The sequence below is a fragment of the Suillus subaureus genome (genome assembly GCF_016647635.1).
Source record: "Suillus subaureus strain MN1 chromosome Unknown BJ212scaffold_6, whole genome shotgun sequence".
Lineage (NCBI taxonomy): Eukaryota > Fungi > Basidiomycota > Agaricomycetes > Boletales > Suillaceae > Suillus > Suillus subaureus.
In genome coordinates this window covers 966,404-983,701 of record NW_024538562.1, presented here as the reverse complement: position 1 = coordinate 983,701, position 17,298 = coordinate 966,404, and the positions used below count along the sequence as shown (strand labels likewise).

The 17,298-nt window shown below is 48.8% G+C and overlaps 4 protein-coding genes across 4 annotated transcripts; 2 read left to right on the top strand and 2 right to left on the bottom strand.

Annotated features, from left to right (window-relative positions):
• Positions 1 to 376: 376 nt before the first annotated feature.
• Positions 377 to 2,194, bottom strand: BJ212DRAFT_927434 (uracil-DNA glycosylase-like protein). Its single transcript, XM_041344365.1, has 9 exons — positions 1,896 to 2,194; positions 1,706 to 1,823; positions 1,487 to 1,608; positions 1,334 to 1,429; positions 1,215 to 1,267; positions 1,108 to 1,160; positions 785 to 1,037; positions 702 to 728; positions 377 to 647 (listed from the first exon to the last, which is right to left on the bottom strand). Exons 1-9 carry the CDS (start codon positions 2,101 to 2,103, stop codon positions 525 to 527), a joined length of 1,053 nt encoding a protein of 350 aa, XP_041196611.1. The 5' UTR covers positions 2,104 to 2,194; the 3' UTR covers positions 377 to 524.
• On the top strand, positions 2,102 to 11,995 carry BJ212DRAFT_1445291 (uncharacterized protein; the record flags this gene model as incomplete). Its single annotated transcript, XM_041338091.1, has 38 exons — positions 2,102 to 2,174; positions 2,316 to 2,526; positions 2,585 to 2,855; positions 3,252 to 3,373; positions 3,424 to 3,869; positions 3,925 to 4,088; positions 4,137 to 4,847; positions 4,900 to 5,102; positions 5,153 to 5,210; positions 5,272 to 5,415; positions 5,470 to 5,571; positions 5,825 to 5,887; positions 6,101 to 6,303; positions 6,374 to 6,503; positions 6,558 to 6,984; positions 7,009 to 7,813; positions 7,865 to 7,978; positions 8,030 to 8,095; positions 8,205 to 8,262; positions 8,316 to 8,395; positions 8,451 to 8,523; positions 8,573 to 8,611; positions 8,666 to 8,701; positions 8,757 to 9,138; positions 9,191 to 9,270; positions 9,398 to 9,480; positions 9,533 to 9,566; positions 9,619 to 9,800; positions 9,854 to 10,052; positions 10,102 to 10,209; positions 10,232 to 10,321; positions 10,370 to 10,393; positions 10,444 to 11,405; positions 11,459 to 11,480; positions 11,531 to 11,601; positions 11,653 to 11,690; positions 11,741 to 11,876; positions 11,932 to 11,995. The coding sequence occupies 38 exons, from the start codon at positions 2,102 to 2,104 to the stop codon at positions 11,993 to 11,995; spliced, it is 7,074 nt and encodes a 2,357-aa protein (XP_041196610.1).
• Positions 11,996 to 12,998: 1,003 nt separating this feature from the next.
• Positions 12,999 to 13,660, bottom strand: BJ212DRAFT_1477699 (uncharacterized protein; the record flags this gene model as incomplete). Its single annotated transcript, XM_041339593.1, has 4 exons — positions 12,999 to 13,196; positions 13,249 to 13,446; positions 13,497 to 13,582; positions 13,633 to 13,660. 4 exons carry the CDS (start codon positions 13,658 to 13,660, stop codon positions 12,999 to 13,001), a joined length of 510 nt encoding a protein of 169 aa, XP_041196609.1.
• Positions 13,661 to 13,747: 87 nt separating this feature from the next.
• Positions 13,748 to 17,215, top strand: BJ212DRAFT_1334188 (cystathionine beta-lyase). Its single transcript, XM_041334858.1, has 9 exons — positions 13,748 to 14,125; positions 14,177 to 14,670; positions 14,720 to 15,072; positions 15,125 to 15,464; positions 15,516 to 15,823; positions 15,876 to 16,226; positions 16,275 to 16,479; positions 16,535 to 16,694; positions 16,742 to 17,215. Exons 1-9 carry the CDS (start codon positions 13,888 to 13,890, stop codon positions 17,005 to 17,007), a joined length of 2,715 nt encoding a protein of 904 aa, XP_041196608.1. The 5' UTR covers positions 13,748 to 13,887; the 3' UTR covers positions 17,008 to 17,215.
• Positions 17,216 to 17,298: the final 83 nt, after the last annotated feature.

The following is a 17,298-nucleotide window of genomic DNA, read 5'->3' as shown; positions in this document are numbered from 1 at the left end:
AGTCTTCACATAAAGATCCCGTGCCAAGGTAACCTTTTTCTTCTTTTGTATGTTTTGCTGGCGACCGCCTCCGACGACGCATCATGGTGGGATAACATGGGACTATCCGGGACTATCATTGAATCGCATCAGTCGCGCCGGAACAAAGCACCCTCTGTCACCCTTTCCAGCACTCATCTGATGGTGGCGTTCAATTTTTTTGCGTTAGATTATCTGATTACAAGGTGACGGGGTATCCATGGGTGTCGGCATGTGATTGTTTACGGCCGCGATCAATGGTGGGAACTTGCGAGATTGAAGATCTGTGCAAACAGATTATGCATAAATATTGCGCTCACAACTTAAGACGTGTTGCGTCCTAGATTCTCCCGCTGTATCATCACCTTATGCAGTCGTTCACGCGCGCCAGCGAATCTAGACCTACTAGCAAAAACTACGCAATGTATACAATATGTGCAGGCAGTATCCTGTAGGTATATTAACAAGAGTGGTATCTTATGCTTTTCATGCGTTGATTAGTTCAATTAATCCAGATTGCACCAGTCGACTCTGCCTTGAGGTCCATACTTCTTCTCGAGCCAGTCATTCGCAGCCTTGAAATGACCATTGCCCAGAAAGCCCTTATGAGCACTGAAGGGCGAAGGGTGCTATTTCAGGAGTCAGTCAAGAATGCCATCAAACCTGAGCATTCGAGGACGTACGGCACTAGTCAGAATCAAGTGTTTTATCTGGGCGTTCCTAGTCAGCGCTCGAACGTCACCCGATGCGGCCTTGATGAACTCACCTTGTTGAGTTTGGCCACACGCTTTGCGGCCCATGACCCCCAAGCCAAGAATACCACTCCACGCCCAATCCCGTTCATCTCGGAATCTCCGCCGGACGAAAGATTGGCACCGCCGTACTTGTCAACCACATCCACAACCTTGTCAGTAAATTCTTCCCAGCCCTTGCCGGAATGGGACCCTGCTTTGTTTGCCTTCACAGTAAGACAGGTGTTTAACATGAGGACACCATTATCAGCCCACGCTGTGAGGTTACTGATTATTATCCAGAAGTCCGTGTTAGTACATACATAATTCGGACTCATCCACCTTATCTAATGCTTACCCATGCTTAGGAGGTTCGAATTCGGGATACTCGGCCTTAATCTCAGCATAGATCTAGAAATGCAAGAATGAGGCGTGATGATCAATCAACGGTGAGAGATTGCGCACGTTTTTCAAAGAAGGCGGCACAGTGACGCCCTTGGGGACGGAGAAACAGAGGCCTAAAAGTCGCGTGACGGTCAGTTAACCTGGGACCGAAAAATAAGAGCGGTATAGGGACGGCTCACCATGAGCTTGATTCGGACCGTGGTAGGGGTCCTGGCCAATGATTACGACCTTCACCTTTCCGAGGGGCGTATTAGACCACGCATAAATATTTTTTGCTGCTCACGGGGCTCAATTACTTGGCTGACTGGATCTCTTCGCGAAGAACAACATACGTGAGGGGTATACTTTGAGATTTTTAGCACTCTCGTCAGGGCCATGAACTCCTTCCTCCCACAGGAACTTCTTCAGTGAGATAAAATATGGCTTTTTGATCTCTTCCTTTAGAAGTTTCAACCTGAAGAATGGCTCGGCGTCAGCGGAAAAATTATTACACGGTGTCTTATCAGAACAGAATGTAGCACGGCGTTGTTATGTGAACCGCCAGGACGCACCAACTCTTGCCCATGCATTCGGATTCCAGCTTTAGCAAATATCTGCGATCCTGCGGAATTGATTCGATGTATTGGGACAGCGAGAAAGGTATCGCATTTAAACGCTGAACTCCGGCGACTGCAATTTTGGCAGAGTCAGAGCCTGACGACGAGGCGCCCAGCTTCAATTTCTTAGCTGCGGGCTTTGCACTTTTACAATCCTGTGGTCCAGATAGCATATCCATCAGAGTGCGCTGCCTCTTCAACGTGCCTGTTGCCTGTGTTGCCGTCACTGTGGCCTTTACTGCGCCATCTTGTGATGTTGAGCTAGGTGATTCGGAGTCTTTGTCCGGGTTAGAAGTCGAAAGCACTGCCGCTTCGACATCTTCCAGGTAGACGACGCGTTGTTCATCAGACATGACGTTGAGAGGCTATGAAAGAGAGAAAAAACGCGAAAATCTAGCCCGGACGCGACATGGATCCCTTCGGAGTCTACATTTTGATTGCTAACTCATGCCATAATATTAATAACGGGCTTCGGAGTCTTTTGCTTGTCCTTGTTTCTTCACTCACGAGTCGGAGTACTCGCCGCCTCCATATTCGATACGTGCCATTCATAGTTTTGCCTTAGGACATTTCGCCAAACTGCCGCGTTCAAACTCTTCGCCTTCGCCGCCGTCTGCAAGAAATGCATCTGGGCGTGCAGATTCGTCTAGAAGGCAATTCTTGAGTTCTAGGCCTACAAAACGTCACCTAGGACCATTTGGGACCACGGTGACAACTGTTCAACCAGATCATACTAATATGGAATTGAGTTCAACCTATCATGCAGGGTCTTCGAGGTAGGAATTATTCCGGCCCACCAAGTATAAGGGAACTTACGCAGCGTACTCAATCCAGCGATCAGTCGAGTAGTGAAACAGTCGATGAAGATTCGGATGATGACCCTCATGATGTTCGAGGACGCCGTCCTTCTCAAAAAGGCCTGCAAAGGGACGTTCGGGACGCCATCAGGAGAAAGCGGCGCCAAACGTCTCCTTCCCAACAGGCGTCTGGCCCCGTGCCTCTTGACTACACTAACGATGGCAAGCAAATTGGTTCCTTACCACGAAGAATGTCATTCACTCGTTCGCGCTCACCTCACCCACGGACCTTCGACAATGCAACTAATGTAGCACATCCACCTTCTGGAGCTTCTTCATTTCCTCAGCGGCACAAACTGCTTCCAGTTGTGCATACTCTATTGCCAGCAACGATCTCTGGCAGCCTTTCTCTCCCTCGCCTTGGAACTTGGACATTTTGCATGAACACTAGATATATGGGAGAATCACTTCTCCTCATCGGATCTTTAGCTTTTTTCAACAAGAAACTCTCGGATGACACTCATGACATCATTGACTCGTCAATGTCCGCAGGTGAATATATTATCCACACATTTGTAAAGTTGTCTCCGTACTAATTTCCGACTGCAGAAATGTATATCCTCCTTATTACAGCTATAGTCTATATTATACGTGCGCACACCATACTACCACACACCAATGCCGCTGCACCTACTGCTCCAGAGTCTCGCCGTACAGCGTCTCCTCGTACTGAAACTCGTGAAATTAGACGCAGTGGCTCACAGTTGAGCCCTACAATCAAACCGCGCTTTAGTTTCATCTGGATGAGTGTCCCAAAGAATTACAGGCATGTCCGTTCCTTAGGCGTTCGTTTTCACTGGAATGAACTTCCCACAGGGAGTCTCCGAATGATGGCGTCCTCACAGGGCTCCTACTCCCACCCATGATTGCGTTAGCCCTATTATACTCAGCCTTGCGGCAAGTTCACTCTCCTTCGTCTGATCCCAATCTCCCTCCACCTCATTGGTTGATAGAAGCTCCCAGTGTACTCCATAACCCTCGATCACCTGATTCCGCTATCGATGCCCTCATACAATCTCGTCGTGGCCTAGTGGATTATTCCACAATGTGTTCATTTATATTATTAGCCCAAGTATGTTCGTCGTGGGTCATTGAGACGCGCTATCGCGGACGTCCTAGCGTCCCTGAGGGAGAGCGCGGCTCTGTTCCTCGTAGTGAAATTCGTAGAACATGGCTTTACGTGCTCTTCACTTTCGGCATGACCATGCTCGCCATTACCGTTCGATATCTTTTTGCGTTGGCGGAGATCCCTATATGGCGAAGTGAATCGATTTATTTTTTTAATTCCGCTGAGATATTTACACCTTGATTTCTCAGATATCAGCTATTTCGACATTGCCATCGGCTCATTGTTCTACCAACTTTGTTTATACAGTGCCCTTCGCCTAGCGCATGGCGGGTTTACGCTAGGTGAATTGGCCCTTGTCTGCTTTGGTGGGCTATCCTTGGCCACGGAACTGCTGGGATTGACTAGAGCGAGGGTCTGTCGGGCTTTTGCCTCAAAATATTTATACTGACTTCTTGCTAAGATATGGCCGAAGACAGCGCCATTTATCGAGACCTACCGCCTGCCAACACCCCTGTTGATTTTCCAGATTGCTCTGATCGCAGGTTCTTTCATTACTGGCTTCCTACTCTCTCCTCTTCTCGCCTTATCACGGCATATTGCGCAACGACCGGTGAGGCGTCTTCGACTCCCACAGGAGAAGCAACGGCATCGACGAGCTCTTGCCGCGGGTTTTTACATAGGAACCATTATCATTGTAGTTGGCCTTATTGGTTCGTGGACGTGGTGGAACCTCGGATGTAGAAATCCGTGGCTTTGGACTATCCTTTGGCTCCTTGAGGGGCGTAAGAAGTGGAGTCGACCTATGCTTCTTGCCTACTGGGGCCTTCTCGGAAGCATCAGCGTTGCCGGATGGAACCGACAGCTATCGAGGTCAAGGCGGTACAGGCATAGAAACACGAGTGGGGGTACACAAGATAATGTGATCGTTCCATTTACTGCGAACTCGAATCAGAAACTACAAACGGAGATATCTTCATCGGCTCCCACCACTACACTCGGGCTTACATTCCCCAACTTGGCTAATCTCCCTAATCTGTCCAATGGCTCACAAGTCGCCACAGAATTGTTGGATGCCGCGGATAAGCACGTTCCTACACTTGGTATTAACGCGAGGCGCAAGTTCTTCCACGCGTTAGCAGTTGTTATGTTCCTGCCTGGAGTGGCTGTTGACGTCAGTAGCCTTCTATGACACATACTATCAGTGGTCTAACAAGTATCTCTAGCCCGCATTCACGCACTTGTCCTTCAGTGCGGCATTTGCGCTCTTTATCTTTGCAGAGTATGTCAGATACTTCGCCATTTATCCTTTTGGTGCGGCTGTGCACCTGTTCATGAACGAGTTCCTCGAGCAAAAGGACAGCGGAACTGCCATCCTCAGTCACTTTTATCTGCTTACTGGTTGTGCGGGCCCGTTGTGGCTCGAAGAGTACGTCTTTAGCCTTGACGAAGTTCCAGGTAGAATCTAAATCATTATAGGCCATCGCAGTTGCTACAATATACCGGTATCCTCGCTTTGGGTATTGGCGATGCTCTGGTTAGTTTCCTTTCCGTCTTAAATTTTTGAAAATTGACAATTGAATTGGACGTTTTGTCAGGCATCTATTATTGGGAAACGCGTTGGTCGGCACCGTTGGTCTTCAACATCCTCTAAGACCCTAGAAGGTAGCGCTGCATTTGTGCTGTCCCTCGTGGGTTGCGCGTGGCTTTTGAGACTTTGCGGGCTTACGGAAGAATTTTCAGTGAGTTCGTCCGCTTCTGTTGCCCCTCAATCTAACGCGACCCTGAAACCGCAGACATTACGCTATTCTATTGTGGTCGCTCTCTCATGTGTACTTGAGGCCCTGTCAGACCAGAACGACAACTTGACTCTACCGTTGTATATGTGGAGTTTACTTGTAGCTGTCGATGTATAGCGGGGTTACTATACGTTAAGATTGTTACAGAACACGGACATAGCATGGCAGGCTTGACGGAAGACACTTGTGCTCCATCTTAATTTTCATTAATGTTTTCGCTAAATTCGCAAAAAAAGAATGCAAACAAAAATGGAAGGAGCTTGGTTCCTGATTGGTCCTGACGTCAAGTGAGGCACGGGGTTGTGCTGGTGGGGTGCTTAGTAAGCACGTCAATAACCCTTCTTCGATGAAGGAGACCGACTTCAACGATCCTCTCTACCCTACCATCACCAGCGACGACGGCACTGGACATTCTGTCCTTCACCTCACTACTGGAGCTGTCGTTCGTCGATATTATCGATTGCTTCATTTGAATTGTGGTTAACTTCCCATTTCAGTATCCTCCGGGTAATGACCACAGCTTCCAATCAGTGATCGTCGCGTAGCTGTACCTAGTAATTGTTTCACGACTACTAGAAGGATACGGTGCATTCTTGCTGCATAAACACTTCGAACTACCACCATGCAGTCCTCGACAATAACAGATACAGCTCTAGATCTACTTCCATCATCTCTACCTCTCGCAACGCCCTTTCCTTTGCCATCACCATTTCAAATGCCCATTCCACGTTTGCCCAAGGTGAAGCAGCGAAATCCTCGACTACCGCGACCAGCAACTGCCTCTATGGCAGAGGGCACTCAATCATACCTACCCCCTGCGCCCCAGGTGCCGTGTTTACCTGATAGTCACATCCCTAGGAGCTCGGATCCTCGTGTAAGTGTCTTTTTTGGGTACCACTAGGGTTACTGCACTACTATCACAGATTTCTTTAAAGGATGTAGATAATACTCGAGACACCGATGCTTTATCCATGAAGTCATTCGAAGTACACCCTGCAGACATGGGTGTGTGCCTCCCCGTTCTAACCAGCGTAAATTCTGAGTGTCCTCTTAACAACACTAGTTTACTCAGCTCCATCCGGTAGTCTTGCGAAACCCTCGCGACGGCGGCGAGCGTTCCTGGTGATACCCGACCCGACATCGACGGGGCTGAGCACGACTGGGCTACCTTCATGACTGCTTATGCATCGGGTCAATGGCATCCTCATCAAACGCCTCGTCATCCGCGTTCAATGATGTCCACTCCTATCATGCGGGAGGGCTCTTCGCGAGACAATTTCGCGTTGAGACATGATCCTACGTCGATTATTGTCGAATCACCGCAGCACTCGCATCTTGTATCACCTGCCTACCACACTTTTATTCCTTCCTCATTTTCCAATGGCAGTAGCAATGAGACAGAGTTCAAGCCCGCTCCCGAGAAAGCGGTGATGATCTCTGATTTTCCTTCATTCATATATCCTGACAAATTATCGTCAAAGATTACATCAAAGTCGTCTTCACTTAGTGGCCGTAGATTCCGCAAGTCATTCACAGATCTGCGACACACAACAGGAGGGCAGACGATGCATCTCCATTTAGATGGGACACAAACTTTTAGCATTAGTCCGGAGGCAACTGCTGCGGCTGCAACCATGCGATGGGCAGCAGCACGCGTTAATTTGTCTCCTCTTGCGTTGCCCTCTCCTGAACATGAGTTAACAGATCCAATGCGAGGTGTACATGCAGCAATACCAGGATCACATCCAACTGCCAGTAGCCCCCCTGCCCATCCGACAACGCCCGGAATGTCTCGAATCCGCGCAGGCAGCTTCTGGGAGGGCACACAAGATGTCGAAGATGAATTAACAGTGCTCGCCCTACCCGGATCGTTACCCAGAACTCCCCTACGCAACATAGCTGAGGGAGAGCTACATGTGTCTCTCCCCCCGCCAGCCTCTGTTCCACTGCAGCGTAATTATTCACCTGAGCCGACAGAAGAAGGCGATTACTTCACCGCAGTCAGTACATCCGCTTCAGAGCAATTTCCCATAACCCCCGACCCCGCTCAACTTTGGCAGGACTACGTAAACCACAGACGTGAACCCGGGTCAATGGAACTCAACGTTTGTACGGCACCACCCCTTCCGCGAAGGATTTGTTTGACAAGGCAAACCTCTTCGCCCCTACCCGACAGCAACGGCAGAGATCGTGGTTTACCGGGCGGACGATCAGTGTGTGACTCGGTCAATAGTTTTCGTGCCGGTCGATCTGCGAAGGAGGAACAGATGTTCCTCGATCTTGGCTATTTAGCTCCACCAAACCCTCCGGATGAGCTCGAGCGAAGACGTGCTCTATACAAGTATATCTGTTTTTCACCTTTGAAGGCCATCTCAGAGAGCATGTGAAATAGGTTTAACCTCTGGAACACCGGTCCCGATATCAACTTCGATCGCATTGCACATCTGGTCAAACTTGTGTTCAACACGAAATGCGTTTACATATCCCTCATCGATGGCACAGAGCAGTGAGTATTAGTTGGAGTTTAACGTGAATTTGTTGGTAACAACCATTACAGGTGGTTCAAATCACAATGTATGGTGCTCAATTCCTGTCATCTACGTATATCTCCAATTTTTTGCAGGTGGGATGACTTTAAAGCGCAGTGCAAGACTGACGTCCTTCTGTGCACACGCTATACTGCAAAGGTGTGGATACTTTCCCCCTGAGAACTCCAGTCTTACTGTCCGCAGGGGTGACGAGCCAACTGTTATCCTGGACACGAAATTAGATTGGCGGTTTGCTAAGAATGTCAGTGCGCCTTGATATGAAGGTTCATCTGACAAATATACTGAATGGTGTAGCCTCTGGTCACCGGGTTCCCAAACGTTCGCTTTTATGCTGCAGCTCCTTTGAGAACCTCCGATGGATTTAACATTGGCAGGTAACTAGAGTCGCTATCTACGTGACATGCCCAGTTGATGTACCACGCATCTCAGTCTTTCCTTGATTGATGATTCACCGCGGCAGGATTTCGCCCCGCGTCAGCGACACACTTTGAAGGAATTTGCGGTACTTTGGTTCTAGTTCAATGATCCTAAATCTATTAACACGAGTCTAGGCCGTTGTGATGCGTGAGATGGAATTGTGGCGTGATAAAGTGAGTTGGGTTAGCTGTCATATTTCCCCCCATGAACTAACTACCCCAACCCAGATCCAATTGCGCATACGAGACAAAATCCAGACCTCCGTGAGCACCGTCTGCCTCAGTACCATCCACTGTACGTTAACTCATCGCATCTCAGATGGAGCAATTTAGTCGAGAGTGCCTTGAGATCGATCAGAAAGATGCAAACATGGATGATGACCCTTACACTAACGCGTCCATGGACAGAGTGTATGATCGTGCAGCTAGACTTGTGAAGCGCACTTTAGATGTCGAGGAGGTGGTAGTCATGGATGTTTCACACTGCGAAGTACTGGAGACGCTCAGTGCCGAAGCAACGATATCTGTTGTCATGCATCGCGGGGATCCACAATTCCGACCAACATCTCGCACACTGACGGCGGATGAATACCACAAGCTAAACGCGTTCTTTGATCAATACCCTGACGGAAAAATATCTGAAGGCATTTTACCAGTCTGCTTCCGTCCTTTTATCCCAACGCACATACAGTATGCACTCAGTATGTCTTTTCTATGTTGATGTTCTTCTAGTCCACTGATGATATTCGCTAGCTGTTCCTGTTTTCAATATCGACAAAAGGCCATTTGCCTTGATTTGTGCTTACAATGCCACTGATTCATCACGGCGATTTGTAAGGATCTAGCTAGTTCAGTAAGACAACTCCATCCTGACTTTATTCTCAGCTCGAGGGACACGAACTGTCTTATCTTCGTGCTATAGGTTGGTTCCCCGAGTTTCATCTCGATAATCACTGAGAGAGAACAGGTGTCATCATTCTCTCCGCTGTCCTCAAGAGGAGGATGATGCTAGCGGACCAGGCGAAGAGTTTATTTATATCCAAGTTTGGTGCATGCTTCGCTTTCATGGGTGACATTACTAATTTCTCTCAAAAGCATATCTCACGAGCTTCGTACGCCTTTGCATGGGGTAAGGCATGACGTCTTTGCTGGCATGTCTTCCTCCTGATGGCTTTGCATAGATTCTCGCTGCAGCTGAATTACTTTCCGATACATCGTTAAGCCATAGCCAGACTTCGTTCCTGCACACCGTCCAGGCGTGCGGGACATCACTTGTTGAAACGGTGAACCATGTTCTCGACTTCACGAAACTTAGCGGCAATATGAAATCAGGTGGTGTGGACAATGTCATTACAAGGAGCATGTGAGTTGGGGTAGGTTTTATGCATGTTGTTGTCGCTTATTGTTGACACATAGCGTTGATCTCGAACAACTTGTTGAAGAGGCGATCGACGGGTCGTGGATTGGATACTGTGCCCGTACATCTGCTATTCGCGAGTCCGAAATTGGGAGTGTTTATGCTCCAGCTATGGAACAGCGGTCTTCGAGTGTTATGGCTGCTCCAGCCTCTTCGAGGCACGTGGAGATCATTGTTGATATCGACCGACGTGAAGGCGTAAGTCCTCCAAGCTATTTCTTCCTGTCGACCGTTAACTGTCGTACAGGGATGGATTTTGAAGTGCGACAAAGGTGGTATTCGAAGGGTGTTGATGAATCTTTTTGGAAACAGTCTCAAGTTCACGACCGTAAGTATGATTAAATGCCTCTTACGAGTGATTCTTAATGACTGTGCAGGACGGTTACGTTCACGTATCTTTACGTCAAGTGTCTGCGCCAAATGAAGAGCCTAGCATGGTGGAATTATGTGTCAGTGATACGGGAAAGGTATTAAATTGGGTGCAGCAGTTTATTCCACGCTGACACTTAGTACAGGGAATCAGCCAAAATTTTCTGAAGGTAACGGTTTTGCCAGACCAGCAGTCATCTTTCACTAACAAGGAATTCAGAATCACTTGTTCCATCCCTTTTCCCAAGAGAACCCTCTACAAGCTGGAACTGGTTTAGGCCTTGCGATTGTCAACAGCATCGTCCAGTCTCCAAGTGTGGGCGGAAAAGTTGAAGTATCCAGCGAAGAAAGCGTTGGTACCGATATCAAGATCACCTTCCAAGCAGAAACTTTGGAAGATGGCGCGAGTGCTCTTCAAACTCCTTTTATGTTCGATGGCGTTGCCCCCCCCGTTACCTTCCTCGGGTTCAAGCAGAAGAGCAAAGGTGTTCAAATGCTCAGTGATGTGCTTCGCAAGTATCTCCAGGATTGGTGGGGATTCAGAGTGCAGACTGACGGAGGTGAGTTGAGCGACATCGTGATCATAAACGAAGACTCGTCGCCTGTTGTTACCGCTCTTGAGAAAATGGACTACCGTCGGTCGTTCATTATCTTGTCTTCAAGTAGAGGTAGCCCGAGGGTCATGGGGATTTGCAGTTCATACGAGAACTTCGGTGGTTTTTGTCGCATCGTTCATAAACCAGGCGGGCCTTTCCGATTGCGCGCTGCGCTGAAACATTTACTCCGGGCCAACCAAAGACGTCAACAACGTCCGCCAAGCTTCGCCAGCTCTATGGCTGGGGTCTCAGATGATAGCATCTCTTTGCACTCCTCCATGCTTACAGACGACCTATCGAGTTCAAACCGGCATCGCCGGGCGAGCATTGATTGGGGCTCACACAATCGCTCACCCGCATTTCCCAATTCCCCACCTGAAATGCCTGCATCACCGGATGTCGAGGAAGCGTCATCCTCTCCGGAGAACACTGAAACTGAAAGTACATCCTCAAGCATCTCAAATTCAACAGTAACCATCGGCACGGACGGGATACTCCTGGAGTCGTCAATCCGGACACTGGATTTAAATCGCCCTCGTCCGAAAGTTTTGGTGGTTGAAGACAACAATATCTTGCGAAACTTACTGTGCGTGACTGAAGTTCGCCATGTTTGCTGTGACTGATACGCTCATCTCCCAGTATCAAATGGTTGATGAAGAAGGTGACGTCACTTATATCTGGTAGCCCAATAAGCTTACTCATTTTTACAAGGGATTTGAATATCGTGAGGCAGTCGACGGTCGACAAGGAGTCGAGACATTTGAATCTGAAGGACCATTTGAGTAGGACTATATTCTCTATATGGCTACAACTGGCTCATCACCCGAATCCAGCGTCGTTCTTCTTGATCTGTCCATGCCCATCCTCGATGGTGTGCTCAGCGCCCGACTCATTCAAAGATTGTTCTCACATTTTTCACAGGGCTGGGTGCCACCGTCGAGATTCGCCAGCTTGAAAAGGCTCGAGAAAGTCGGCAGCCAAGCGTCATCCTAGCTTTGACTGGCATGTCATCCCTCGAAGACAAACGCAGGGCATTCGAGGCTGGCATGAGCGGATAGTAAGCATGATTAAATTTTCTGATCTCCCATCAATTAACACCTCATTCGCACCAGTCTTGTCAAGCCCGTAGCATTCAAAACGCTCGAAGAGATGTTCCGCAAGATAGGGCTTTCGTGACCGCTCATGCAAATATGTCTGCCCATCTATAGACTTGCTTCACGTACGTATATTACACCGCCTAATGGCATGGCCACACACACGATCGCATGATATCCACGTTCCTCCGATGACATCGACAATTGTTTACGTTCAGTTCTTTTACACAGCATGCCCCAATATCACATTCTGATCGCACGTTTCATTTTTCGGATCGGTTATTATCTAGACCATGTATTATATCAAGGCAGTGTTACGATTGAATGCGGTGCATTTCATTGTTGTATGAATGGATATCCTCCATCTAAGTTCAGGAGATCAAACTATACAGTATTGGGCTGCTGCGCACTTCCCATTCATTTTATGTGCCACCGGTATCTGACCTGTTCAATCGCGTGACGTTTAAAGTGTGATGAGGAAGGTGTCTTTCCCCAGGGCCACAAACAGAAACAGACTTTTCCATACACTACCATCGTGCCTTTCTGATAAGCGGTCTTTCTGACAGCGGCCTCCCAAAGCAGACGGTGCGGCAGTGTTCTTCGGCGTATGATGGTCATTCTTATCGAGCGGAAAAAAATACAATCACACGTCGAAGACATGCAAGGAACCAACAATGAGTTGAGCACGCTAGATTTCGTCCTGCTGCGAATTCTCGTTCAAAATGGCCACAAGTCTACCACTACCATCTGCTGTCTTCCGACGCTAAGTGATGTCATTGAAAACGCAAAATGAAGAGCGAAGAGCAAGAAATTACTGGTTCATTCAAGGATGTCTTCACGAGTCAGTGAGGCGACGCCTGTCAAAGCCAGCAGGTAGCCGTTTGATCCAGATTGGCATACCAAATCGATGGAGAAGGATTCGAGTTTGAGGGCGGCTTATGCCCAAGTTGACCAGGACGTTCATGGTGTGGTGGCCCTAGCTTTCCTGCCAACTGAGTTGAGAAAGAAATTGCGACCGCAGAGGCAGCTCACCTACGGATGAAAGATGTAGATGGATACCGACAGTATGATTGCTATATAGAGACTCAGATGACGCGACGTTCGCAGCGTGTTTCAGTATGGACGCTCTCGCAGTTCATGTCGCAGTATGGCATGGCACATTTTTTGCATCTGTATGCGCCCTTGTACCCGCACACGGAGCATAGAAGACGTGGGGGCAACTGAGGGGGAGGAGCAGCAGCTGTTAAATATGTCGGAACGTGGCAAGGAAGATTTGCTATGCGCTGAGGATGTCTTTGGTATTTAGGATGAGTTTAGGCAAGGAGATGAACTGACCGATTCCTCGATTAGGGTAGCGAGATTCTTGCGATATAGGAGCGCCGTTCGAACTTTCATGGACGACTTTTTCTTCTTCGCGTTAGGGTCATTCAAGTGACGTTTATCAGAAACGATCTGGCGGACGCGATTCTTTCCGCTTATGGCTCCCTCATCGTTATCGTCAAGGGTGATTGAAGGCTCTGTATAATTGGAACGCTGTAGAATATTCAGGGATGACGACGATGGCTGTATCTGAGCTGTCACACCTCGAGCTCTTCGAGATGGCGTTTCGTCCGTTTTGTGATTACGTCTAAGGCAAGTATCTGCTTCGTGGCATTGACGTGTCTGGGAGCTTTAGTGGTATGAGAACTGAACGAATCTCAATGAGACAGCAAGGCATACCTTGCTCTCTTGCTCTCTTCGGTGCCATCAAAATCAGCTGACAACAGGAGCGAGAAAAAGCCTGAGCACGCCATCCAATGACTATTCCTTTTATAGAAAGAATATTCGTCGATAATGATGAAAATGATGAATTCAGTAGCTATTCGGTACCGAATAAGGATAATATAGTAGGCACGTGATGAAAGTGGTCTCATAGATCATCTCGTGTTATAGCCAAGCTGATCGTCTGTCTCTTACTCTCTAACCCATTTCACGATGACTTCGACCAATCCCAAAGTGTTGATACAAGACCTTCCAACTCCAGAGCCAGAAACTCCTTGCAGGCCTCGCCAGCCTTACCGGTTTTCGACCCTCTGTGCTACAGTAGAGAACCCTTCTCAAAAGGATCAATATGGTTCCAGCTCTGTACCAATATACCAAACTGCCACTTTTAAAGGTGTCGGTGGACAGTATGATTACACTCGCAGTGGAAATCCAACACGCAGTCATTTAGGTGGGTGTCATCTCATCGTGTGCTCACAGATAGCCTTAATGCACTCTTTAGAACATCATCTTGCTAAAATATCATCTGCTGCTCATGCTTTTGCTGTGTCTTCTGGCATGGCCGCCCTCGATACCATCTTGCGTATGCTCAAGCCTGGTGATGAAGTCATCGCAGGAGATGACCTTTACGGTGGTACTAACCGCATTCTTGCTTATCTCAAGACACATGGCGGAGTCACCGTACATCATGTAGACACCACTAAACCTGATACTCTCCTTCCTTACATCAATCCTGAAAAGACCGCTATGGTTCTCCTCGAGAGTCCAACTAATCCTCTGCTCAAAATAGTTGATCTTGCCCGCATAGCTGCCGACATCAAGGAACGCGCCCCCAATGCCGTCATCGTGGTCGATAACACCATGATGAGTCCCTACTTGCAACGCCCTCTCGAGCATGGCGCAGATATTGTGTACGACAGCGCTACCAAGTATCTCAGTGGGCATCATGACCTTATGGCCGGTGTAATTACCTGTAACAGGGATGACCTTGCCAAGGTATGTAATTCGTCCTTTGCTTTACGCTCCCTTCTCATATTCGAATCAGCAAATGGGATTCATCATCAATGCTGCTGGCAATGCACTCACTCCATTCGACTGTTTCCTCCTTCTACGAGGATCGAAGACCCTTGCCATTCGCATGGATCGCCAGCAGGCTACTTCCATGCTCGTCGCCCAGATGCTTGATCGCCTTGGTTTCAAAGTCCACTACCCCGGTCTCGCAGAGCACCCTAACCGTGATGTACATGAGCGAATTGCAGACGGATATGGTGCCGTCCTCAGTTTCACTACTGGTGACAAGGCTCTAAGTGAGCGTATCGTCGGTGCGACACGTCTATGGGGCATTAGTGTCAGCTTTGGTTGTGTCAATTCACTGATCAGCATGCCATGCGTCATGTCGTATGTTATGTCTGTCTCGTTTTCCTCGATCGTTTTATTGATGTTTCCTTAGACACGCATCTATTGACCCTGCTACCCGCGCTGCGCGGGGCCTGCCAGAAGACCTGATCCGACTTTGCGTTGGTATCGAAGACCCAGCTGACCTTCTCGACGACCTCGAACGTGCTCTTCTGGAGGCTGGCGCGATCACCCTTACCGCAGGTGGGGACTCGCACCAACGCTATGTTCGGACGATCCCTTCAGAGGGCACTGCGATCTCTCGTGCTGTCCAAAAACTTGCGTTTAACGAGTCTGCGGGATATGCGACAGAGCGCAATGAGGACAGAGAGTGGTTCGTCAGCGCACCAGGAAAAGTCATTCTCTTCGGTGAACATGCTGTCGTGCACGGTGTTGTGAGCCTACTCTTTTATTCTCTGCTCTGCACGCATTAACAGATGTTTTAGACCGCAGTGGCTGCAAGCGTTGATCTCCGGTGCTATGGTGTCACGACACCTCGTCATGATGGTAAAGTCAGCGTGCACTTCATCGATATCGATAGCTTCAGGCAAGAGTGGGAAGTGGACGACCTCCCTTGGGATGCAGTCACTCCCGTGCGAGTCGGTGATTTCCACCCTGACAGTCTAGACCACAAGCTCGTTGATGCTATTACTACTCGTGCGTTGTCCCCCGAAGTTCTTGCAAAGCCGAGTGCACGACAGGCATGTATTGCGTTCCTGTACATGTACATGATCATGGCACATGGCGGGAACAGGTGAGCCCCCCACTACCTAGACTTCATTCAATGATTTATCAAAAGTCGTCAGACCATCTTTTAACTTCTCTGCTCGCGCCACGCTTCCTGTTGGCGCAGGCCTCGGTTCCTCCGCATCATTTTCCGTCTGCGCAGCCACTGCTCTCTTGCTTTTGTACTCCCGTATCCAGCTCCCAGCACAGCCCGCCCCTACCACCGATGGTCACGTCCACGTCTCTCACGAAGGTCGGCGTGCAATACCGCCAGCACTTGCTGAGGAGGTCAACCGATGGGCATTCGTGAGCGAGAAAATCTTGCATGGCAACCCCAGTGGCGTAGATAACTCTGTTGCGGTGTTTGGCGGCGCACTTTCGTATACTAGACCAGGATTTGGTAGAAAAGCGGGCATGATTCCCATTCAGGGGTATGTTTAGTACCGTTTGGGTTTTGGTGGACTACTGATTTTTTGCAGTTTCAAGTCTCTCAAATTCCTCTTGACGGACTCGAGGGTACCAAGGAACACAAAGCAGCTTGTGGCTGGCGTGGCTGCATTGAAGGAGCAAGAGCCTGAGTTTGTCAACGGGCTGCTCGGTGCAATACAACACATAAGCGACGAGGCGCAGCGTGCGCTTGCTGATCCCCAATTGTCACGGCAAACATTGCTGTCAGCTCTATCGGTACGTTCGTCCCTTTTGTTTGTTTCCGGAACGCTCAGAAAATATACCTTTTCAGGCTCTTATCGATGAGAACCATGGCCACCTTGTGAAGCTTGGGGTATCACATTCATCTCTCGAAGCCATCCGCTCCAAAACTGCCTCCCCTCCATACTCACTCAGCACAAAACTCACTGGTGCCGGAGGTGGAGGTTGCGCAGTAACGCTCGTCCCTGATGGTAAGTACCCTCTACATATAGTTGATCTCTACTCACTCGCTCTCAAGACCTCTCGGAATCTAATCTTCGCAAACTGATGACAGCATTATCCATGGACAGTTTCGTGCCCTACCTCACGTCAGTCGGCGGAAGTGGTCTTGGCATCCTCTCACCATACAACCAGCCTCAACTGCTGGCGACGCCCCCCGAAACGCCCCGTGAAGGCGAGGCCGGTGCCGGGGCTGTCGAATTATTACGCGATACATTTGCTGGTAAGGCGACGGCAGATCTCTCGGCGTGGGCAGATAGTCTGGGACGATGGCTTTTTGTTTGAAAAAGTGAACCGAGGTGTGGTCTGTTTGCATAGATCTATGTTATTTGATGAATACGAGGAGTGTATGTATGTTATGGGACGTTCTTGTATGATTGATGCTGTAGCGATGGTTTCAATGGCATAGACCAGTAAAGACATGCATTGATGTGAAAATGCGCTCGTTCACGTAGAGCAGCCTACCAATCGTAGCCAACTAATGTGCATAAGTATTATTATGACAGAGATGCGTCTTGATCGGTAAGTCATTCCGTGCCGTTCTCTCAACAATCCATGGTCATCAACATGCGGTGT

What these genes read in the sequence shown, in the direction of transcription:
- BJ212DRAFT_927434 (XM_041344365.1), bottom strand. Translation starts at nt 2,103, where the DNA reads ATGTCTGATGAACAACGCGTCGTCTACCTGGAAGATGTCGAAGCGGCA. An exon ending in CGGTCCGAATCAAGCTCATG is followed by an intron (nt 1,268 to 1,333) that starts GTGAGCCGTCCC and finishes CGCGACTTTTAG; the next exon opens with GCCTCTGTTTCTCCGTCCCC. An exon ending in ACTTGATTCTGACTAGTGCC is followed by an intron (nt 648 to 701) that starts GTACGTCCTCGA and finishes CTCCTGAAATAG; the next exon opens with CACCCTTCGCCCTTCAGTGC.
- BJ212DRAFT_1334188 (XM_041334858.1), top strand. Translation starts at nt 13,888, where the DNA reads ATGACTTCGACCAATCCCAAAGTGTTGATACAAGACCTTCCAACTCCA. An exon ending in TCCAACACGCAGTCATTTAG is followed by an intron (nt 14,126 to 14,176) that starts GTGGGTGTCATC and finishes TGCACTCTTTAG; the next exon opens with AACATCATCTTGCTAAAATA. An exon ending in AGTAACGCTCGTCCCTGATG is followed by an intron (nt 16,695 to 16,741) that starts GTAAGTACCCTC and finishes CTCGCTCTCAAG; the next exon opens with ACCTCTCGGAATCTAATCTT.